Source organism: Humulus lupulus, chromosome X (genome assembly GCF_963169125.1).
Source record: "Humulus lupulus chromosome X, drHumLupu1.1, whole genome shotgun sequence".
Taxonomy (NCBI): domain Eukaryota; kingdom Viridiplantae; phylum Streptophyta; class Magnoliopsida; order Rosales; family Cannabaceae; genus Humulus; species Humulus lupulus.
Window position 1 is genome coordinate 244,773,402 of NC_084802.1, and position 17,916 is coordinate 244,791,317.

The 17,916-nt window shown below is 45.4% G+C and overlaps 1 protein-coding gene across 1 annotated transcript in view; it reads right to left on the reverse strand.

Moving 5' to 3' along the window:
* Nucleotides 1-298: 298 nt before the first annotated feature.
* Nucleotides 299-17,916, reverse strand: part of LOC133806901 (uncharacterized) — a 42,156-nt gene continuing 24,538 nt past the window's right edge. Inside the window, exons 3-4 of the mRNA XM_062244998.1 lie at nucleotides 698-834; nucleotides 299-389 (exon numbers count right to left, since the gene is read on the reverse strand). Coding sequence (XP_062100982.1) covers nucleotides 299-389; nucleotides 698-834 — 228 coding nt within the window. The remainder of the gene's footprint in view (nucleotides 390-697; nucleotides 835-17,916) is intronic.

A 17,916-nucleotide genomic window follows, 5' to 3' on the forward strand; every position in this document is an offset into this window, starting at 1 on the left:
CCTCGTTGCCGCCCTGATGGCCGCCCTGAATACTATGACCCCTCCTGCCAGGACCAAGAGTAGTAGAACTGTCAGGGGTCTTTCTTTCCTAGTTACTAGGGCCTCCGCCCCTACCTGCTCCTACAAATGGGGGTACCATTGTCTAAGTTTCCTACCCCACAGCAATCTCACTCCATATCTCACCTCATGCATTCTCTATAGCAAGGGCCCTCCATACAGCTTGAGTGTAGGTAGAAAGCTCATGCACTGGAGCAATCCTAACTCCCTGGGCTACCCCAGGGTTCAGTCCTCGAATGAATCATTCCTTCTGAGAAACATCCATTGTTACAAAATCAAAAGCAAATTTGGTCAACCCATCGAATTCATTGACATATTTTGTCACTATCTTACTGCCTTAAACAAAATTCATAAACTCATTAGTCTTTGCAATTAGAACTGTGTCACAGTAGTACCTCTCGTTGAACAATTGTCTGAATTCCTCCCAACCCATCATAACAACATTCCGGTCTGAGATACCACTTCCCACCATGCTTGGGCATCCTCCCGCAGCATGTACGTGGCATAAGCTACTCTATCATTGCCTACCACTCCCATATAGTCAAGGATGGAGCTAATCATGCCCATCCACTGTTCAGTTCTGAACAGATCCAAGCCTCCCTCGAACACTGGAGGATAATGCTCATGGAATCTTTCATACAGTAATTCCCATCTATTCCCACCCTCAGGTTGAATCGAAACTAGTGCCATTGTTGTCAAAACATTTGGAGCAGCGTTCCCTGATGGAACCCGCTGTCTCAACCACCTAATCTCTTCTTCTTGCTTTTCCAATCTAGCCTGCATGTCAGCTAACATCGATTGCCAATCCCAGGGGGAAAATGGAGGATTCTTGCCCCGACTATCATTCGCAACCCCAGTATTAGCAATGCCTTATCCAGTTGACTGCCTTGGAAATATAGCTTCTAAATCTGTCTGCAATCAATGACTTAACCTATCAGGCATGATACCCATATCTGAAACTACTCCACGAGCAGGGCCAAACAACACAATAGCCACATACAATAAGCATACCAAGACATAAGTGTATAATGCTCATGCTTCCTATATTAACAAGCAGATAAGGCAATCCAGATGAGCAACTAGAAAAATATTTCACTTAATACCAACTAACCCTGAGTCGAGCTTCTCTCTGCAACAAGCGTACATGTTCGGTCAATCTCCAGGAACCATAAATCTTGGCTCGCTCTGATACCAAGTTGTAACGCCCTACTATCCTAGAGTCGTTACCATGTGATTTTTAAAAGGTGCAATTAGCTCGCTAATCAAGATATTAGACTAAAAAGTATACTTAAATCAAAATAAAGACTCGTTTAATGAAAATTAAGTATAAAAAGGTTCATTAAAATTATAAAAGTGTACATTGGGATCCCAAAATATAGTTTCAAAATATATTTACAACTCAAAAGTTAGGGTACAGTTGACCTAAGCGACAAAATAAAATGTTTATAACATGTCCCTCAAAACAACTCCAGTCATGGCAGCCAGGTAGGCCAAACATGTATGCGCCGCTCCATGCCCTCTAACTCATGCTTGGTCGGCCTCTCCTTTGCCCTTACCTGCACCATAGAGTACCCGTGAGCCGAGGCCCAAGAAGAAAACTTCACAACACAGAATATAATAATTTATTTCAACAAATGCATAATTAATCAAGCACAACAAACAATTACAAGTTTCTATCATAATTTACAATAACGGCCTACGTCGAAGACGATGCGTTACCAGGCACCATGTTCACGGTCTTCACCGAGCGAGTGAGTACAACACCCTTAGAGGGTCTCACCTTGGCAGCCTGCATTCAACATGCTTAATGTTGATCCTGGCCTTTGCCGCTCCCAGCCTATGTCATTTCTGACCTTTGTCGTTTCCGACCTCTGCCGTTCCTGGCCTTCGCCGCTCCCGGCCTTTGTTGATCCCAGCCTTTGCCGCTCCCGGACTTTGCCATTCTCCGCCTTTGCTGCTCCGTCACAAACACATGTATGACATAATAATTACAAACAATATACATAACACTACAGACAATATAGCTCTATGGGCACAAACAGTTTTCTTACCTGAGTCCCGAACTGACCGTATAGTGCGATCCCAAGCACGATCCCCTAAACCTGAGCCTGAGCGGTAAAACCTAGTCATGACGCAACAAGGGATAACCATTAAGACCTAACCCATTTTAAAAGCTTCAGAATAATATACTAGCCTTCGGGACCTCGAATTCTACTAAACCAAGTAGTAGAATCCTTCCTGAGCCTTTAGATTTGAGTTCCCAAGCTTAAAACCCTCAATTGGACAATATTTTCTATTTGAGTCGCAGCCCAACCCCTTAGGTTCACAGCACGCTACAATTCAGAGAGCCCCGAGGCTTTCTTCTGGGGGACACGGGCTGTGGCGCGCCCTACCTATTCTGCGGCGCCTGGGCAGCATCAGGAACCCCCAAGGCCCTCTGGGTTCATGCGAGTCACGACGCCTGAAAAATAGGGCCGCGGCTCAAGCCTACGAACCCAGTTTTTCCCAGCATTTTTATATTCCTAAACTCCCAAAAATCAATCCAAACATGCTCTAAGGCCAGAATTAAGTCCCAAAATATCTTTACTACACCTAGAGTAGTACATAACCCAAAAATTTAACTACAATCTCACCACAACTTAAGCTTAATCACTTGAGTTCAAAATCCTAAACACTCAAAGTAAACCAAAGAAATTCATAAAGAAAACTTTTTCTGAACCTTACCTCAGCGATGGTTCCGGCCCTAATCTAGATCCCCAACACCTCCAGCTTTAAATCCTCAACTCCCAGCCCCAAATTCTGAGCTTTTCCTTCAAATTCTCCAAAAACCCTCTAAGCCACCAAGAGAGGGAGAGAGAAATGTTGAGTGTTGGTTTTAGAGTTGTCTGAAGGTTTCCTACAGGTTCTAAGTCTATCTAAGGTTAGGGGAAAAGACTAAAACATCCCTAGCCTCAATCTTAGTTCTTTAATGCCTCCAAGGGAAAAATCGTCATTTGTCACATTCCCGTAAATCCTCAAGTAGTCCTATAAATTCCTGATTAATCCTGACATACCCAAATAATTGTTACATAGCTATCTGTTACCCAGTAACCCCGGACATGCTACATTCCCAAAATACCCCTAGGCACACCCCGAGCCGGGTATTCAACCCCGTTGTGACTATTCCGCTAATCTGCTCCCTAGGACCGTCTCGGACAACACGTCTCAAATATATCCCCATAACACTGGGGTCTCACTCCTAACATATACACAATTACATTTATGCCCTCAACGGGCCAAAATTATAAACATGCCCCAATTTACAGAAATGGGCCCACATACATATTTAATACACATAAACATGCATATCTAGTCACATTACCACACAAATCATTTATATCACATAATCACACGTATAATCCATTAATCACCCATATAATTCCAATTAGGCCCTCCAGGCACAGTATTCAAGGCACTCAGCCTTAATAACAAATTCGGGACGTTACAGTAACTAATCAATATATTAAGATAACTAATTTTCTACAAATAGGCTTTGAATAACATTAAAGTATCTTAAATAATAAGACACCATAATATAACTTAAATGAAGTTATTGTTCGTGTTTTCAACCAGAGGACATGTGACATTCATTAGAGGAGTAATTAAGCTCCTCGTGCACTAGTAAGGTTTTGTACTATGATCTGGCCAGACACGGATGTCTCCAAGTGAGGCAAGGCCCTGAGGTCTGCCTCGAAGCACGGATGTCTCAAGGCGAGGCCACATCCTGTGATCCATCTCCTAGTTGTGGAAGTCTCCAAGTGAGGCCATGCCCGAAGAACATTAAGATGGTCCTCGCTCTCTTCATTCGCCCGTCTCCCAAGTCTAGGATTCTTTTCCTTGGACCTGGAGTAGCTGTCAAGTGTCAGTCGCTACAGCTGTGGCCCACCAGATCATTTGATATCTTTTGGTGAGCCTCGATTAGTGGTGTCGAGTTTGTACCCTTGACAATTGGTATTTCCCACAACATTGCCTAAAGTGGGCGAACGTGCACCATATGCTGACATGGTCAGATGCATGTTCCCCATAAGGTTGGTAGGCAACTTTCTGCAAATGGGCCCCTTGCAATCCGCCTGGGCCCATGGTCTTTGTTAGTGCATCCCTATGTAATTAATTAGTAGTTTTCACCCCAAATAATGGGGAGTGTTGTATTAAATGTTCATTAAGGGCATTGATGACCCAGGCCTCTATAAATAGGGCTGGGGTATCTCCTTGTAAAGGGTTCAGAACTTTGGCTAGTTAAGCATTGTAAACTCAGAGCAATATATGCGCTACCTGAGACTCCATTGAAGCTTGCTCAAACAAGCTTCAAACTCACTAATACCAAAGACTCGTGGACTAGGGCTTTTTTTATATCCTAAACCACGTAAAATCTCTATGTTATTTTCATCTAGTTTTTATTAAGTTCTTAGATTAGGTTGATAATGAAAAAGGCAGTCAACATTTTGGTGCTTTCGTTGAGATCCATAAGAAAGATTGAAGAAAAATGACCATTGTGACCACTAGACGGAATGCACCAGACGACATAGCTCCTCACACGGGAGCTGAGGGAGGATAAACTACTCGTCCACCTCCACAAGACCTCCTAGAGATGGTCTAGGAGGATTATGACAAAAACATCGATTACGACGACATAGACGACAAAGGTGATGATGAATATTATGAAAAGGATTATCCTTAGCCTATGGACACAGAGGATCCACCAGAGGCGGTGGTGCTCCGCAACCAGGTGGTTACCCAGCAGCAAAATCTCGATGCCCTGGACAAGAATATTGCCACCCTATAGGAGATGGTTAACGCCATGAGAGCCACTCTAGCGGCTCAAGGGCTGCGAGTGGACCCGCATGGTGAAGTACCATCGAGACAACCAACTGGTGCGCCACCTGTGTACCCAGCTAGAGTGTCGCCTGTTAACGCATCAGGTGTGCCTCCCAAGCACCCTGCCGGCGTGGCACAAGATCCTTCAGCTAGTACGCCGCCTGCGCACCCAGCTGGAGTTGGGGCTCCACCTACGCCAAAGGAGTGTGGCAAGGGAAAACTTGATGATAACCCTACTTTGGGGTAGAAGAAGGCTTGCTGAGCCCCCGAACAGAACAAGGCCCTGAGGCCAGCAAGCAAGAAGATGGGGCAAGGTGCCCGAGGACATCGCCAGGCCACCTGCACCTGTGGTGTCGCAAGGGTTCTGCCTAGGTGCATCGAGATGGACCACGCTAGACCAGAAAGAGTTGTCCCCCCAGCACCTCGCCACCCTTGCAGAACCCCTGGCCAAAGGGCCATCTAGAGGAACGTCTCCATTAATTGAGAGTAAGGCTTCAACATCTCAGTTAATAACGAAAACATCGATTCTGATAGGGAGACCAAAGTAAGATATCCAAAGGACAATGATTGCCACCCAGGTCAACCAGACCTACGAGATGGCTTAAATGATCGTAGGGGTATAGCAACTTCCGGGAGAAACCCCAGGAAGAAAGGTCAATCAGACCTTTGAGACGATCTTAATGCTTAGAAGAGAGAACACCCGACATAGAGTTCCAATCAAGACCGCGACCCTCACTACGCAAAATTGGAGATTAAAAAAGAATATGCTGAGGATGGTCTAAAGACAAGGCCAGGACCACGACTCAAAGGACAAGGATGGGGAGTCGTGTGCTCCCCACATAGTGGAAGCCCCATTGCCATGAGGCTTCAAGATGCCTGCCATCATGTCTTATGATGGCAGCACAGATCCCACTGACCATCTATCAAAGTTTAATCAATTGATGTCGGTGCATCGTGTCTCCGAGGACGCAAAGCGCCACGTGTTCCTATTGACCTTGATGGGTCCAGCATACGAGTGGATCAAGAAGCACAAACCAGGATCCATTCACTCATGGCATTAACTCTCCTCCTCATTCTAAAGACAGTTTATAGCGTCTAGAAAGGTGAGCTTTGAGGTCAACGCCTTGGCCAACGTAAGGTAAGGACCCCTCGAGACCCTCAAGTCCTACATCAAGCGCTTCAAGGAGGAAGCCGCTAGGACCAAGAGGTTAGACAATGGCCAGCAATTGATGGCCTTGCAGGCAGGCATCCGAGCAAGTTCTCCTTTCTGAGATGACCTCAAATGGAGGGGATGCCATAGTTGTCGAGCACAAGAGTACATAAACTGGGCAGATTGGGGCGTTTGGCTGACCCGTCGCTTTCCCTACTTCGTTAGCTCCGAGCCCAGTGGCTCTGGGGACCCAGTACCCCCCTTACACTCCCATCCAACAGAGTGTGATGGGTACTCTGCTGTTCAGCCCGGCTGTCCAGTCAGTTGTCTTTAGTGTCATGCCTCATGCTAGCTTTAGTGCCGCTCCGACGGGATATGGAGCCGCGCCTAGTGGATACAGTGTTTTTCAGCCTGCGTTCAGTGCTGGAACTGCAGCTCTAGCCCTGTCATTTGCACCAAGCAGGACCCCTACTAGAAGTAAGCGCAGGGGCAAAGGCAAGGGTAGAAAGCCCAAAGTAACTGGACAGCATCGGCTGGGCCCTCGAGGATAATTATGTCTCGTAGTACTCTGAGTACATGGACTCGGTGGAATCTCAGGAGAACATCTTCTTAGCCATGGAATAGCATGTCCATTACTAGAAACCACAACCTATCCGAAGGGACATGGAGAAGAGAGATCCCAACAAATTTTGTCAGCTCCATACTGACGTGGGGCACCACACCAATGAGTGCTGACAACTCAAGGAAGAGAATGAGAACCTCATCAAGCTAGGGCATCTGCATCAATATGCTCGGGGCAGAGCATGCCCGATTCAAATCCCTAGCCACGACAGTGCCTCCACAGCAAGCAACTTCCAAAGCTCTAGGAACAGTACCCGCAGCCCCACAACAAAAAATAGTCCATGGACCTACCCCAGTGATTGAAAAAGTGAGAACTATCTCTGGAGGACCTCACTTAGGAGGCACCTCCCAAGGTTCATAGAATAGATATGTGCGAGCCTTAAATCACGATGATGAAGTGCTAGCGTTATTTCAACTACCAACACAATGGCCTAGGTTGATTGACCAAGTCATCACATTCTTTGAGGACAATGCTCGGAGGGTCCATTTTCCCAATAATGATCCTTTCGTGGTTGAGATCCAAATTTCCAATATGATGGTGGCTCAAATCCTAGTGGACAATGGGAGTTCGATGAACATCCTATTTAAGTCAACCTACAAGAAGATTAAGTTGACCATGAGCGACCTGTCCCCGTGCACCTCGACTCTATACGGGTACTCAGGGGAAGGGCTCATTCCGATGGGGCAAATCAAGATGCCTGTGACACTTGGAGAAATGCATCGTCAAGCCTTCAAGTATTGTACCTTCGTTGTAGTGGACTGCTCCTCAACGTACAACTCCATCTTAGGGCATTCAATCTTGGAAGAATTTAGAGCGGTCACTTCAATTCACCACACGTGCATGAAGTTCCCCACAGGAGCAGGAATCAACACAATCCATTGAGAACAGAAGGAGGCCAGGCAATTCTACAACGTGTCCCTCAAGCAACCAGTAATGGTGATTGAGGCAGCGGTCCCCGAGTAGCCTCCTCCAAAGGATATAGAGGTATAAGTTGTTCAAAGAGGAGTCCAAAGAGCTGGACCCTCGATTTCACGAAGAGAGGGATGCTGAGCCCATGGAGGAGGTCGAGGAGGTTACTCTTGACGCCTCCCTTCCCAACAGGAGGACCAAGGTCGGGAAGAACCACAAGGCAGATGGTCCGAGAAGCGCTGGTGAGCTTTCTCCGGGGCAACCAAGATGTCTTTGCTTGGTCTCACTCTAACATGAAAGGCATTGACCTGAATATCATATGCCACACCTTGAACATTGATCCCAACGTCGCTCCAATTTAGGAGAAGTGTAGGACCATCGACCCAACCCGGGCACTGGATTTGAAGGCCGGGGTGGACAAGCTTCTCATGAACAGGTTCATCCGAGAGGCTTAGTATATGAAATGGTTATCTAATCTGGTCCTAGTTCCCAAGCCAAATGGAACTTGGAGGACATGTATAGATTTCTCCGACCTTAACAAGGTCTGCCCAAAAGATTGTTTTCCTTTGCTGAAGATAGATCAGATGGTCGACGACACCTCTGAATATGAACTCTTGTCCTTCATGGATGCAAACTCAGGGTACAACCATATTTCCATGCATGTCGCGGACCAAGAGCACACCAACTTACAAACTGACAAAGGATTGTACTGCTACAAAGTGATGCCCTTCGGGCTCAAGAATATTGGTGCCACCTATCAGAGACTGAAAACCGCATGTTCAAAAACCAATTGGGTCAGAACATGGTGGTTTATGTGAATGACATGCTGGTTAAATCTAGAACGGCCCCTAACCACGTAAAAGACATGGCAGAAGTGTTCTCGATACATCGCAAGTTCAAAATGAAGTTGAATCCCCAAAAGTGCACTTTTGGAGTTGCCTTTGGGAAGTTCTAGGGTTTCATTGCTAGCGCTGAAGGAATAGAGGCAAGCCCCAAGAAGATCAAAGCTCTGGTTGAAATGCCATCCCCGCGCAAGCATAAAGATGTTTAAAGCCTCACTGGAAGAATTGCAACCCTAAGTCGCTTTGTGTCTAGGGAAACTGATAAGTGCATACCATTCTTCAGCATACTCCGAGGAGGTCAGAGGTTCGAATGGACAAAGGAGTGTGAACAGGCATTCCAACAGTTAAAGGCCCACATGGCCAACCCACTGATCCTCTCAAAGCCCGTAGATGGAGAACTCCTCCTTCTCTATATGGATGTGTCAAAGGATGCCATCAGTGCCGCCTTGGTGTGCAAGGAAGGTCGTGTACTATACAAGTAAGAGACTCCTTGGGGCAGAGTCTAGATACCCGCTTATGGAAAGTTAACATTTTGTCTAATGGTGGCCTCTCAGAAATTTTGGCCCTATTTCTAAGCGCATCTCATCAAGGTCCTCACTAACCATCCATTGTAGTAGGTTCTTTAGAAGTCGGAGTCATCCAGGAGACTCCTTAAATGGGCGGTTGAACTAAGTTAGTTCGACATCTCCTATCATCAGAGGACCGCCGTCAAGGGACAAGCACTAGCAGACTTCATCATTCAGTGCCCGAGAAATCACGAGAAACGTGGGGACGCCCCAACGGCCAGTCCTATATGGAAGCTATACGTAGATGGGCCTTCCAATGAGAACGGAGCCGAAGTGAATCTGATCTTCGCATCCCCCGAAGGACACAGGGTCCACAGTGCCCTGAGGTTTAGGTTCGATGCTTCCAACAATGAGGCTGAGTATGAAGCACTCATCGCTAGACTTCAAGTAGCCCTGGAGCTCAAGGTTGTGGGCCTGAAGATCTTCAATGACTTGCAATTGGTGGCCAATCAGGTGTTCGGAGAGTACAACGCGCGAGGGGACAAAGATGGCTGCTTATTTGGCAAAAGCCCAAGAAATGATGCACAAATTCAAGAAATTTACCATACAACAAGTGTCAGGGGAACATAATTCTAATGCCGATGCCCTAGCTAAGCTTGCTACATCCAAGGACGCTGAGTTAATCAATGCAGTCCCTATTGACTACTTGGTCACTCTGAGCATCTCAGCCTCCATGGAGGTAGAAGCGGTCTAGCCCCAAGATGGCTGGATAGAGACCATTGTGAAGTATCTTGTATCCAGGTGCCTCGGTACGTCATCATGGACAGTAAGTTGTACAGCTGAGGATATTTGTTTCCCTTACTCCAATGTGTGTCCAAGCAAGAAGTCGATCTTATACTCCAAGAAGTACATGAAGGCTTTTGTGGGGACCACGCTGGGGGGTAGAGCCTCACCAAGAAAATCTTGAGATAAGGATACTTCTGGCCCACTATGAACAGTGATGCGATGGATTACATCAAGAAGTGTGACAAGTTCCAACGCTTTGCCAACATACACCAAGCTCCTCCAAATGAGCTCACTTGGATGATGAGTACACAGTCCTTCGCAGTCTGGGGCATCGACCTTATCGGGTCCTTGCCCACAGGGAAGGGGTGAAGTATGCAATTGTGGCGGTCGACTACTTCAAGAAGTGGGTCGAGGTCGAGCCTCTTGCTTCTATCACCTCCAAGAAGGCGCTGGACTTCATCATCAAGAATATCGTTTGCTGCTATAGGCTCCCAAGGAAGATAGTCTCCAACAATGGCCTCCAGTTCGACGATGAATTGTTCATGAATTTCTGTCAAAGGCATGGGGTAGTGAAAATTTTCTCCTCCATAGCTCATCCGTAGGCAAATGGACAAGTGGAAGCAATCAACAAGACGCTTAAAGCCACCCTAAAGAAAAGACTGGAGCAGGTAAAAGGTGTTTGGCCTGAGGAGCTGCCTAAGGCATTATGGAGTTACCGCACCACTGCCAGGACCTCCACCGGCCACTCGTCATTCTCCATGGCCTACGAGTACAAAGCCATGCTCCCAGTTGAGGCGGCATTTTCCACTCATCGAAGAGATACGTATGATCCGACCACAGATCACACTTTACTTCGAGAGTCTCTAGACCTCGTGGAGGATCTTTGCAAAGCTTCTTAGCTTCGAGTAACGTCCTACCTGTAGAAAGTAGCCAAGTATTTTAACTCTAAAGTGAAGAATATAAAATTTGGGGTTGAAGATTTGGTGTTGCGAAGAGTTTTATTAGCCACCTGATATCTTAATGATGGAGTGTTAGGCCCTAATATGGAAGGTCTGTACCAAGTCAAGAGGGTTGTATGTCCAGGGACTTAGAAGCTTGCCCGACTGGGTGGGTAGTTGGTACCCCACGCCTGGAATGCTGATGTAACGCTCTACTTCCTTAGAGCCGTTACTAAGTGAGTTTAAAACATGCATTTAACTCGCTAATCAAGGTTTTAAGGTAAACGTGTAATTAAATCATAATCAGGGACATAAACTTTGAAAATAATTCCATTTACTGAAAATCATAAAACGTTTAACATTTGGGATCCCAAAATACTGTTTATAAATATTTATAACTCAGAATATACTTATAGTTGACTAGACGACAAAATAGGGTTCTTTATAAACAATTCCCAAAAAAAATACCCCTGGCCGTGGCAGCCAGGTAGACCAGACATGTACGCGCCGCCTCACGCCCTCCATACTCATGGTCGGTTGACTTTCTCCTTGCCCTTACCTGCACCACAGAGCACCCGTGAGCCGAAGCCCAGCAAGAAAACCCTCACAAGTAGACAACATATGCACATCAAACACTTAGCATATAAACAGGCCATCATTAAGCTAAACACATACGGCCAAGCCGTCCCAGGCACTTTACCAGGCCCTGGGTTCGCGGTCCACACCATGAGGATATCCCAGGTATCCTTTAGGGTCTCGCCCTGGCAACTCGCACTCCACGTGCTCAACGCTGCTCTCGACCCCTTGCCGCACTCGGCCTTGCACTCCACGTGCCTAATGTCGTTCCCGGCCTTGCCGACCTCGGCCTGAACCGTTCCCGGCTCTTGCCGAACATTTACACATATGCAACCATAGCATAATAAAGCAAATGCAAAACTTGAACAAATTCAATCAAAGGGCTATGCCCTGCAACACATTCACATAGGGCTCAGCCCTACACACAAGCTCTATGGGAACAGTGGTTTTCTTACTTGTAACCAGAGCTTCCCAAGCACCACAATCACGAGCACAGTCCTCTATCCCGAGCCTAGAGGAAAACCTAGTCACAACGCATGATAAAGGATTCCATTAATATTCGAGTAACGGTTTCCAGATATAATTCTAGCTTCCAGGACATCGAATTCCACCAAACATGGTGGTGGAGTCGATCCCGAGCACCCTAGGTTAGGTTCCTGCACTTAAAATCTCCATTCAGCCAAAATTTCCCTTTTGAGCCGCGGCCCTAAGAGCTGGCGCCGCAGCCTGCCCCCAAAACAGAGGCTAAAACCTCTCTGACGCCCATTTGAGCCGCGGCCCTGCCCTATGGCACCGCGGCGCTCCCCAGAGGCAGAGGTTCCCTGGCTCATCAGCTTCGTATGGCCGCAGCACTCAAGAACAAAGTCGCGGCCCAACCCATAGAGCCCAGAAAATAACACCATTTTCACCTCAAAAATCAATCCAATTATCCCCAAAATCAAACCACCAATCCCAACTAATTATCACAATGGTTATACCATAGATTCAACAACAAAACCCAACAAAAAACTCAAGCCAAAACCTTATAGAAATCAAAGTTGAATCCCCATCCCTCCAACATGCAAAACTCTAATATTCAACCTTAAAACCAGCTACAAATTAACACAGTTCCACATATTAGGAGCTTACCTTGATGAGTTATATTTCTGTGTAGAATCTCTAAGTTCCAAGCTTCAATTCTCCAAAGTCCCAGCTTGAAACTCTGAATTTTCCTAGCTCATTTCCTCAAGTTTTCCCCCTTAGTGTGGCTTTGAGAATAAAGAGAGTGAATGGCAGAAGCTAAAGTCAATTTATCCAAGTTTCCCAATATTTCCTTTGTTTTATTTTATTCAACTTAAGCTTATATGGTTACCTCAAGGCTCGAGGTACCAAAACGTCCCCGAGGGCAAAATGGTAAATGTCCCCAGTATTCCTTCCTAGACATTCTAATCTCAAATATATCTCCAAATATTTATTTCTATAACCCAATAACCCCATAAGACATCTAGTACCCACAATACCCCTCGACTCGCCCTGAGTCGGATTCTCAACCCTGTTGTGACTTTTCGGCTAACTGCTCCCTAGAACTATCTCGGATCGTGCTACACAGATATATCACATACATATTTTATTTACCACATTTATACCCTCAACGAGCTAAAATCACAAACATACCCCTAATATCCAAACGGGGCCCACATGCATATTTAATTCAACTAAACATGCATCCTAACCACATATTCATTAAATTCACATATATTAATACAGTATAACAATTATTGCCCTCCAGACACACTAATCAAGGCCCCAAGCCTTATTAGCAAATTTGGGTCGCTACAGCTGAGCATCTCCGCCGGTATTATCGGTGATATGAATGTTGTATTTTTGTTAAATTCTGTAATCATTTTGTAGCCTCCAAGCACAAGTAATGGAAACTGTGTTGACAAAACACGATAGGAAATTTAAAAGAACCTGCTTGTATTTTAGTTTCCTTTTTATTTTATTTGTACTACTCGTAGAGCCCCGTTCGATGGCCTGGAAAAGTGAACGCAGACTATTCTCCAATCACTTAGGGGCAGGGGTTAGGGCAACCTACGTGTCATGGGACCCCTAAGCTAAGATTTGGGACCATTCCCAGCGTCGAAAAAATCCAAGTAACACGAGGATAGACCTAAGGTATTCTCTTGAGGACCGCGCGCGCCCGAGGAGCAAAAACCAGGTCCAAATCCTCGAGATGTGAATGGAATCTCCAGTCATTTTTCTCAGGTGCCCGATTGATGAGAAATCCAAGTAACGTGAGTGCCGACTCGAGGTGTGAACGGAAATCTAACATCACGATGTCTGGCCTAAGGACGTGAAACTCGGTTGCATGCTCAGGGGAATTAGAGCGCACAGACAATGATTTCACGACTTCCATGTGACAAAGATCCGAGCAACTGTACTCGGGGCCAGGGCGGGAAGCCTAGGATAGCATCCCGGGGACAGTGCACCCTGGTGTGCGATTATCTTAGTACATTTGACCTCCCAGAGCCTAAGTGATTGGCACTAGAGGATATCGAATGGCGTTAAAGTTACTCCCAAGGACAATGGGCCTAGGAAGCAACACTAAATGTCCAAAGCGTCTATACTGGGATAAGAACCTTAGAACCCTATAGTGCAATAAGACCTCCTAAGGCTCGTGTTGTTGAGACTCAAGAGCATAGAACTGACAAGTGTCCCACTTGACAAGGCGTTAAAGTTGATCTCAAGGACTGTGCACCTGAGAGACAACACTAAATGCCTGAAGCGTCTAAATACTAAAAGGAAGATCTTTAAGCTCTAAGTACAATGGATAACCTAGGCCCCGAGTTATTGGGACTCATGGACACAGGACTGCGTTAAATGTTCCTACTTGACATCGCACTAAAAGTTAGTCCCGAGGACCGTGAGCCTGGGAAACGACACTAAGTGCCTAAGACTATCCAAATACTAAGAGAAGTCAATAGGGACTCGAGTCACCAAGATTTGAGCGCAAGACCTAAGTCTCTAAGACTTGAGGCTGTAACGCCCTGGATAGCCAAGATTGTTACACTGTGTATTTAAATAGTTCTAGACTTGCTAAACGATTCATTTGGCCATAAACATGTAACTAAATGCGATTAATGGTTTAGGGTTAAAAATTTCGGTCAAAAGGAATAGTTATTTCATTAAAACGTTAAGTTTGTACATGGGATCCCATAATAAATACTTACAAAGTTGTTTACAGTTCCAAAGGGGTAATTACAACACAAAAAGTTACAAGCAGTTGACCTAAGCAACAAAATAGGGTTTAACCCTAGTTCCTCTGAGAAACCTCGGTCGTGATGGTCGAGCAGCCGCATATGTACACGTCGCCACTAAAGCTCTCCAACTCATGGCTGGTCCAGCTTCCCTTTTCCCTTACCTGCACCACATAGCACCCGTGAGCCAACGCTCAATAAGAAAACTTAAACATGCTCATAAGCAGTTAATAACATATTACTGAATCATCATAAGCATGCCTAGTAATAATAACCCTACTCATGCATGCATTCTATTCATACGAATGACTACAGCATCATATCGGGGCCAACTGCCCTAATTAACTGACTAATAATTCATACTGGGGCCCAACGCCCTAGTATATGGGACTAATAAGTCACCCTGGGGACCATTGCCCTATCCTCTGTATAACCAGCCTTGAAGCTGGCCCAACGTACCTGGCGCTTTAATTTTACACGACCATTGGGTCGGACAAGTGTATAATGCGCTCCTGATTAGGCTTAACCATAACGACTAGCGCTCGGTGTGCTATTGCCACCCTTGACTTATAAGTCAATGCTTTCGACCATCACTCAGCTCTATTGCCATCCTTGACTAAAAGTCAAGCTTTTCTCAATCAAATAATGCAAAGAGAAATACATTATATAACAATTATCTAGATACAGAGCATTCAATACGCTTAATCAATTAATCACAAGCATAATCATAATCATGCGCATTCACTGGGCCTAAGCCCTAATCAAATCTATATTCAATAACCAGGCCAAGCCCTAATCATATACATCAAGTATTGGGTGTCATTTTCTTACCTTTGGTCCAAGCACTGGATAAATAAAATTCCCTTGAGCACGATCCTGTCTCAAGCCCTAGCAGTAACCTAGTCAATACCATAAGTAATAACCTCATTAAGATTCAATCCCAAAAACAAACTCTGTGACCACTTTCATGCTCTCGAGACTTCCAATCCCACCTAACGGGGGGTGGAACCATTCTCCGAGCCCCCAAGTTCTTTCCAAGCCCTAAAATAGGGCCTTGTTGAAATTGGTATAACACAGGGGCGCCCAAACCAAGTCAGAGAGCCCCTAACACTTCCCCTGCATAGCGCAGGGCACCCTAATCCAAACAGAAAGCCCCCTGGCCTCCTTTGTACAGCACAGGGGCACCCAACCCCAAGGGCAGGGGCGCTACCCTGCGAACCCATAAATTTTTGGGTTTTTCCTCTGCATTTTCCCTGAACTCAAACCACCAAAATCCAACCTAAACACAACCCAAACTCATAAGTCAGCCTCAGAACATCATCAATACATTAAGACCACCAAAACCCAACCTTAAACTTGATCAAAATCCCACCAAAACTCAAAGCCCACATCTTGAGCTTCAAAGCTCAAGAACACTTCATGAACATGAAGAATTTATAGCAAAACTCAGAGAATTCTTACCTCAAACTATTAGTCTGCAAGCCTAAGCTGTCCCTTAGCCAAACTCTAGCTTCAACCTTCAAATTTCTAAGCTTTCCTTCCTCCAAAATCCAAAAATCCCCCAAGGCTATGAGAGAGAGAGAGAGAGAGAGAGAGAGTTGAGAACTTCCTAAGTGTTTCTAATTGGTTCCCCTAGGTTCTGAGTTACTAAGTATATCCCTTCCTTAGGCTAGAAATGACCAAATTACCCTCTAGTCAAACTTAGGTCCTTTAGTGCCCTTAAGGGCAAACTAGTCTTTTGTCACATGTCCCGTTAATCATAATTAACGCCTCATAATTCCCATTACTTTCAATATCCTCGAATATTCACTAAATAATTTCCCATTACCCGATAAATCTTGTTAATGCACCAAATTACCAAAAAACCTCTAGGCTTACCTTGAGTCAGGTATTTAACCCCGTTATAACTAAACCGCTACTTTGCTCACTAGGATTGTCTCATGCCGAATAACCCAAATATCCACATAATAATGTGATCTCAATCATTATACACACACACACATATATATATATATACAAATATGTCTTCAATGGGCCAAAATTACTAAAAGGCCCTTCTAATAAGAACGGACCCATATGCATGCAAATACAGTCATATTATAATATAACTCGCATAATTCATTTATTCATGCATCAAATCACATAATAATGCAATTAATTAGTTATTGCCATCCTGCCCCCCCCCCCCCCCCCCCAATCAAGGCATTAAGCCTTATTAGGGAATTTGGGATGTTACAGAGGCCCACAAAATATGGACGGGTTGAGGTTTCGGACTCCCATAGCGTTGAGTTACGTGAAAACCCAGCCAAATTAATAAGACCAAATTGCATAATTGTTAAGTGTTAGTTAATAAAAAGGCAATAATGGCAAGAAAAGTAGTGCAAGCTGCATAGACGTTAAAAGGTAATTATAAGTGAGCTCGGGGGCCCTCTAGGTGAAGAGCGGAATGGGAAAACTCACGAATGATTCGACCCATCTCATGTGTTGTGTTGGTGTCGTATTGACAAAACCATATCGTGTGCATGGATGACACCTCGCCCTGAGGCACGAGCCCTTGGGGGTGTTTCCTCCTCTTCGGATGGTGGAGAAAAATGTCGATAAGGTCTTGGTATTCCTGGTACTCCTCATCAGTCCAACGATGCTCTGAGATTTTCCCACACTCAAGGAGTGATGGAGAGAATAAGGAGTGGTCAGGACTATTTCTCTCCCCTACATGATGGGCATAGTAAACAATTATTGGGGATTTACCTTGAGGCACAAAGGATGATTCAATCCACGCCTCGAGCTCGGCTTTGAGCTCCACATCCTCTTTCGCCTCCATGCGGCTTAGATTGCATGTACGATCTCGGTATGCTCCTCGCGGAGACGTTATTCGTACTCTTATTGGGCCTTCACCGCAACATAGTGCGTATGGAGCCTCGTCTCGTAACGTGATTTCTTCGAGTCATGAAACTGGAGATAGCCATGGGGCATATCCTTTGATCCTCCCGAAGCAGGACATACATCCGAAGATGGGCCTTGGTGACGAGGAAGCCGAAGATGGGTCTCGATGATGAGGAAGTCGAGATTAATCTCTTCCTTGAGGAATGCATTCATTTTCTTAAACCTTTCGTCATAGGCGTCAACGAAAGGTTTGCGACAGTAGGGACCTGAGAGGAAATGGTTGAGATTAAGGAGAACTTATAGGTAGATGACTAATACATTGAATAACCCAAGAAGAAACACATATCAACCCTGGCAAAGTCCAAGAGAAGATTCAGGTTGGTCTGCGTGGGGAAGCCACTTGCCAAGAATAAGTGGTCCTTGTAGTCCCTCACGTGGTTCTCATTGCTGCTTAGGGCCTTGTACTTCATCCCTAGGTACGTATGCTTCATCAAAATATTGTACTTGTCCTGCTCATCCTTCTTCGAGCATGGTCGGAAGCTATAGACATATAATAT